This window comes from Propithecus coquereli, unplaced genomic scaffold, assembly GCF_000956105.1.
Source record: "Propithecus coquereli isolate 6110/MARCELLA unplaced genomic scaffold, Pcoq_1.0 Scaffold91, whole genome shotgun sequence".
NCBI lineage: Eukaryota > Metazoa > Chordata > Mammalia > Primates > Indriidae > Propithecus > Propithecus coquereli.
In genome coordinates this window covers 2,898,987-2,906,221 of record NW_012155396.1, presented here as the reverse complement: position 1 = coordinate 2,906,221, position 7,235 = coordinate 2,898,987, and the positions used below count along the sequence as shown (strand labels likewise).

At 36.8% G+C, this 7,235-nt stretch overlaps 1 protein-coding gene across 1 annotated transcript in view; it reads left to right on the top strand.

Moving 5' to 3' along the window:
• Window positions 1-7,200, top strand: part of LOC105826714 (potassium/sodium hyperpolarization-activated cyclic nucleotide-gated channel 1-like) — a 7,408-nt gene extending 208 nt beyond the window's left edge. The window contains exons 2-3 of the mRNA XM_012664730.1: window positions 263-448; window positions 3,663-7,200. Of these exons, the coding sequence (XP_012520184.1) occupies window positions 263-448; window positions 3,663-4,546 (1,070 nt within the window). The 3' untranslated portion in view covers window positions 4,547-7,200. The remainder of the gene's footprint in view (window positions 1-262; window positions 449-3,662) is intronic.
• The last annotated feature ends 35 nt before the right edge of the window (window positions 7,201-7,235 follow it).

The following is a 7,235-nucleotide window of genomic DNA, read 5'->3' as shown; positions in this document are numbered from 1 at the left end:
GTTCTTTGTTATTTCAGGGCGATTGGAGTGAGCGGGAATAGGTGTAATCTGTTTCAGCCTTCCATTTGAACCAAAAGTTTTAATTGTTTAAAAAGGAACATTATTTTAAGATTGAGTATTGGTACGTGGATACTTTTAATCATCAGAAGGAATTTGCTGATAAAACAGAAAATGTTGCTAATCATTGGTTTCTGACAACATGAGACTTTTTTTTTAATTGTGAGCAGCCTTAATGGTTTTTAAAAGAAAATGACCAAATGAGTCTTTCTTCCTTGTTTTTTAGAGATTTGCCTGCTTACCAAAGGACGCCGTACTGCCAGTGTTCGAGCTGATACATATTGTCGTCTGTATTCACTTTCGGTGGACAATTTCAATGAGGTCCTAGAGGAATATCCAATGATGAGAAGAGCCTTTGAAACAGTTGCCATTGACCGACTAGATCGGATAGGTACTCTAGTTTTCTATCTTCTTTTCACACACAATTTAGTTTTAATGGAATGGGATAATACAAGTACGCAATCATAAGCTCTAAATGCTAGTTCATAACTTGCTTGTTAATTTGTATAGAAATATCAATTAGCTGTAGCCATATTTCTTTAAAGATCTGGCTCCCTATCCATCTCTTTTAGGTATTCTGGGTTTATTTATTTATGTCTATTTTTACTAGCTGCGCAATCTGATTTCCCGAGTGATGCCAATACAGTTTGAATCTTCAGGTAAAAAGCAATGATAAAAATTCTAGATAGCATTAAAATAGAACTAAAAACACAGTAGTGCGAGTCTACATTACAAACTAAATTGTATCACAAGATTTTTTAAGGATCAACTTTACATTTTATCTTTATATTAAGAGTCAAAAACTTGTGCATTTAAATTAGTCTCACCAAAAAATTATTGAAATGTTTGTAATACAGACTCAAGCAGTAAAAGCCTTGATGTAAGTGCCCTACCTAGATGCTTTACCTTGCAAACATCACCATATTTTAATGTCTTTTCTGCTACTAAATAAAAAGTATATACATTAGAACTTATTAGTTATGCTAGTTTAAAGGTCTACATAATTGCCATGGCAAAGTTAGATCAGATTGGCTTGCTGTTAACTTCCCTAGATATTCTAGAATATTCTGCTCTGTCATAAGGTATTATTCATTCATTTTCTACACCTAAACCCTCTTTGCTCACCCTCCCCTTCTCTGTACCCTTTGTCAGCTTAACTCTACTCAACCTTCATATCTCTCTTCAGACATCACTCCCTGTAGAAACCTTCTCAGATCTTCTACCCCCTACTAGGCTGAGTTTCCTGAAGATGTTCTCCTGTAGCCTCTGAAGTTCCGCCATCACAACACTGCTTTTATTATTATAATTGCTCTAGAGATACTAAGTTTTGTGAATGCAGAACTCTTGTCTAATCACCTTAACATTCACCGTACCTAGTACACAATGAATATTTGTTAAAGAGAGATAGGAAAGGAGAATGGAAAAAATGAGCTCAAAAGAGATGGGGCTGGGATAACTTGTAATAAACAAGGAGGTACCTCAACTGCTTCATTTTTATAAACGGTAAGGACTTTAGATTAATGTATTGTTAAGTCAGCTTTTTTTCTGAACTTCGGGTCTTCCTTTCCCTCTATATTAATAGGACAACAGACTGCATAAGGGTCTGAAATTGCATTAAAAGAAATAAAGGTAGTTTTTGGACATTACCAACAGATACATCTTAGAGATTTAACAAAACATAATTATCCAGGGAGACAATACCCACAAAAGAAATGGGTACTCCTGAAAGCATCCTGGCTTAATTTAAAAATGAGTTCCCTCTTTTGTGGCTCTTTGTGGTATGTGTATGAGACTAATTTCTGAGCATACAATATAATATTTTTTCCTAAACCAATGAGACAATTTTAGATAAAGCATTTAAATCAGGATATTTCAATAGGGAATTTCTATTAATCTGACATAAGGTCACTCTAACTTATTAAAGTTAATTTTTTATAAGAAAGTTTTCATGAAACAATTTGTAATCAATAATCAGGCAATAAAATTTCTTGTGAGCACTGAGTATATTTTTTGATCTTTATAAATTGTAACCGTATATTAAAATTTGTTATTTTTTCCAAAGTTACAGTATTTGACTATTCACATAATCACAAAGAAACATTATCTTTCTCAGTTTTGTGGCCATTGCTAATAAATCTATGCTGTAGTTATTTAAGGAAATATGCTAAATAAGCATTTGTATTTATTACTAATGTAGAAGGTTCTGTTCTTTGGGAAATTAGGACAGTCTGTAAGAAGTGAGAGGTAACTATTTTGGCAATGCATTTCCTAGCAGTCAAGAGAAATTATAACACATATTTCCATTTCAAAAATATACTTTGTTACTTTCAATATGATACTTCCTTTAACAATATAGCAAATTGATTCACTCTTCAGTTACATATTCATTTGGGATATTAGTGTATTTATGATGTCATAGAAAAGTCACCACTTTTCCCTTCTTCCACCAATCTACTATTGATTCTAATTGTTACTCTACCAGAGAATGTTAGTTGTTGCAAACAACTCCAAAGATGGTTAGGAGGAGGAGGACCTAATACCAGGAGGAAGACCTAATGCTTATTGAGGTCCTAGAGGGAGCTGTGAGGCTGCCATAGACCATGCCCTTGGTCCTCACAACAACCATTCAGAAGAGGAAAGGTTATGAAGTGGTTCTCAATCTGGCTGCACTTGAGAATCCCCGGGGAAATTTGTTTTTAAACTACCAAAATCTGGACCCCATGTTTGGTTATTTAGGTTTAATTGGTAGGGTATGGGTGGACATTAGTATTTTTTGAAGCTCCAGAGATAAGAAAAATATGCAGCTAGGATTGAGAATCACTGGTGTAGGGTGCTGGTCAAAAGCAAATTTCATGCAGTGACCCTCAAACTTGCATGTGGATCTTAGTACACATTGCAACATCCGATTTAGCGAGTGAGATCATCTCCAAGAGGCTGAGTTTCTAGCAAGCACCCAGATGATACAGATGCAGCTGGTTTGCTATCTAGAAAGGAAATATAATTAGATTTACTTTTTACCCTTTCCAGCCCTGTTACCTACTAACCACATTTTCTCAGGCATTGTTCTTAATCTTCCCATGTCCTGCTCTCCTTTTCTCCTTTCGGGTAAAATGGGATTATGAATAGACCATTTTCACAGGGTCGAGGATTAAATAAAATAATCTCCCTAAAATCTTTTGTAGAGCTCCTGTCACATAGTGACAAACGTTAGCTTTTATTGCTCCCTCATCCTTTCTTGAAAAAGTAGCTTTAAAATCAAATGCTCATTCCAGGCCCATCCTAATCCAAAAGCTCTTTCTTTCCTCCATTTTTTAAGGTGGCCCTCATGTTAAATAAATGTCTCTATTTCCTCTGTAAAGTGGCTTTTTGCCACTTTCAGGCTTTGCGACTTGACTTGAGAAGAAGGTTAAGATTTACTAGAGAGAGACAGAAAGCAAGAAAGGCAGGAACCACGTTTCTATTTGGTGTCTAAAGGTGAGTATTTGGTGTTTTGAGCTTCTTCTAGGAAACACCGAGATACTTCCGTTTGCAGGAGCCACTCCCACTTGGTGTTGTCATCGGTCATTGGTAGGCTTTCTAAGTGCCTATCTTTCTTTTGCTGACAGGAAAGAAAAACTCAATTCTTCTGCAGAAGTTCCAGAAGGATCTGAACACTGGTGTTTTCAACAACCAGGAGAACGAGATCCTGAAGCAGATCGTGAAACATGACAGGGAGATGGTGCAGGCAATCGCTCCCATCAATTACCCTCAAATGACAGCCCTAAATTCCACGTCTTCAACCACCACCCCGACCTCTCGCATGAGGACACAATCTCCACCGGTGTACACAGCGACCAGTCTGTCTCACAGCAACCTGCATTCCCCCAGCCCCAGCACACAAACCCCGCAACCGTCAGCCGTCCTCTCGCCCTGCTCCTACACCACTGCGGTGTGCAGCCCTCCCGTACAGAGCCCGCTGGCCACTCGAACTTTCCACTACGCCTCCCCCACCGCCTCCCAGTTGTCACTCATGCAGCAGCAGCAGCAGCTACAGCAGTCCCAGCCACCACCGCAGACTCAGCAGCAGCCGCCGCAGCAGCCGCAGACACCCGGCAGCTCCACGCCGAAAAACGAAGTCCACAAGAGCACGCAGGCGCTTCATAACACCAACCTGACCCGAGAGGTCAGGCCCCTCTCCGCCTCGCAGCCCTCGCTGCCCCATGAGGTTTCCACCCTGATTTCCAGACCTCATCCCACTGTGGGCGAGTCCCTGGCCTCCATCCCTCAACCCGTGACGGCTGTCCCTGGCACGGGCCTGCAGGCAGGGGGCAGGAGCTCTGTCCCGCAGCGAGTCACCCTCTTCCGACAGATGTCGTCGGGAGCCATTCCTCCCAACCGAGGAGTCCCTCCGGCACCCCCTCCACCAGCAGCTGCTCTTCCGAGAGAGTCGTCCTCAGTCTTAAACACAGACCTAGATGCAGAAAAGCCACGATTTGCTTCAAATTTATGATCCCTGCTGATTGTCAAAGCAGAAAGAAATACTCTAATAAACTGAGAATATTCTCAGACCTTATTTTATTCTATCTCCTGATAGATCCCTATAGCCTACTATGAAGAGATATTTTAGACAGCTCTGGCCTACACGCAAAATGTAAAAATATATAAATACATATACTATTAAATATATATCTAAATTCCCAAGAAAAGTCCAAAAGACCTGTTTAGCATTCAGTGTTACATGTCTTCCTTTCTTTAAATCATTAAAGAATTTTAAATGTTGTTGTAAGATTATTTATTTCTAACTTACTTTTACGTAATCCCTTTGATATACGTATTTCTCTATTTTATGAAGAGTTCTTGGATTCAATGGAAAAAAATCTCTGATTTTAAAAAGGCAACTCAAAGGAGCTACTGAATAGCACCAATCAAAACCTTCTTTCTTTAGCTGTGTCTCTGCATCTAAATTGCTAATCATTAATTATGGAGGATTAAATAGAAAATCCCATTTTATAAATCTAAATCGTATTTCAGTGCTTTCAATTTTGAATTAGGTTGAAGAACACGCTACGTGCTTGGCCACCATAGGAGACTAGCATTGCCACTGTTAAGAATATCTCTAACAAATATGTTCATTGATCTTTCAGAAAGCTGAGGGAATATTTGTCTTCATGTGTTATTGGACTTTTACCAAGACTCAATCAATGTTAGTTGTAAATAACTTTTTTAGCCCAAATAAAAATAGCTCTTCTGTATTGTATGAAGGTAAAAGTCATTGTTTAAGAATTTAGTTTTATTGCTTCACTTCAAAACTTAGAGTTTTAAATTTTACAAAACCTAATTGTGACAATTATTCAATTGTAATGCAATGGCTTAAAACCTACAAAATTATTTTAACCTGCAATGTTTTATGCAAAACTGTATGCTCGAATCTACAAATTGCTTGTATTACACAAAAAATCATTACTTTTCTTCCTTCTCGCCATAGTCAAGCATCTGAAAATAGTCTCTGCATGCTTTGGGGAAAAACATAGGTTCAAATCAGTCATTGTAGGGGAAGGCTTACAGTATTTCTCATTTCTAGAAAAGTATAACAATTCATTAGTTGCCTATCTTAAAATTCCTATAAGGCTGACTTGGATCTCTGACTTAAGTCTAGAAGTGAGGTTTTCACTTTTATTTAATATTATCACTATTATTATTATTTAAATAATTATTTGTAAACCACAGCTTGATTTGGAATTGCAAGTGTGGTCTTTGTCTTCACTGTAGTTGGTAATTTACTGTGGTGTTAAAGAAATAAATTCAATACAGCATCATGTCTGGGAACACGCATTTTGCTCCATGTATATTGTAACTAAATGGTTAGTAAATCTTAAGGCATGTGGTGACTAACATAGCATTTAGGTAGGAGGTTTGTTATTTTAAATGTGCTGAAAATAGTATGGATATGGCGACAGAAAACAGGGGTAAAGTTGAATGTCTGTGAGCATTGTTTGTTTGTTTGTTTGTTTCCTTAATTCTTTCCATGATCTGTGAGCATCCACTTCTAAAAGAAGTCCCTTAGTAATCATTTGTGCCTAATGCTTCCCACGAATGTGTTGGATGACTGGAACACGATTGGAAGATTCCTAATAACCAACTTCTGTAAATAACCCAAGTTAAGAGAATGATCTAAAGTGGAGGTCTTCAGTATCTCCGACACCGGCGATACATTTAAGAAGAACTTACAAAGATCATACATTATATGGGACAGGGCCTCCAGATAGACTTGATGACAGAAAAGAAAGACAAAAGCAAAAACTCTAAAGTGGATCCATGCTGCCTGTTATGCCTTTTATGGATATAAGACCTACAATACCAAAATGAGTTTTTATGTTTAATTTCTAACAGATCCCAACTTGTGTGGAAGTAATCAACAATGCTAGTCAATGTAATGCTGTCATTAACATGCTGGTGACATACGATGGCATGTCAGGAATTTGAGAAAGGAATTAAATTGTTCAGTCTACCTAGAACCTATGGGAAAGCTGCAAGACCATTTACATATCAGTACAAAACTCCTTTATTTTATTAAAATATGAGAATTAACTTCAATTTATTAAGATCATGTATTGGTCCTTTAAATTATTAAAGGTTTACATTTGATAGGATTAATGGATTTGGTAGTGAAATATTTTTATATATATAAATTTTTGGTTTTTTATTTTGAGCACTATTGGGAAACAGAAGCAAAACTGAATTGCATGGTCTTTCAGTGCAACCACACAATTTTTATTCACTTTGTAATAGAATGGACAAAATAACTAAGGTTTATATGTTCAACTAATAAAATGGTACAGGGTAAATTATATACATATATATAGGAATGTATATATTTAGGCTAAGAAAAAAAATGACTCACATTCCTGTAATATAAAGGTCCATTGCTAATTGAAAAGTGACCTCTTTTCTCTGTACATAGTTAAGCCCGTAAGTATGGAGTTTTAATCTGTACAGAAAGAAATGTATTATTGATTGCTGCTGGGAAGATAGTAGAATAGCTGATTCTTACAACAACTGTATGATCAGGGATGAGTTAGAGTATTTCTTTTGTCTTTGCTCAAAGCCATACATATATAAATATATATAAAGATTATTAATAAATTCAACAAAAATAAACTAAAATCATGAATATTTTATTTTATTTTATTAATATGCTC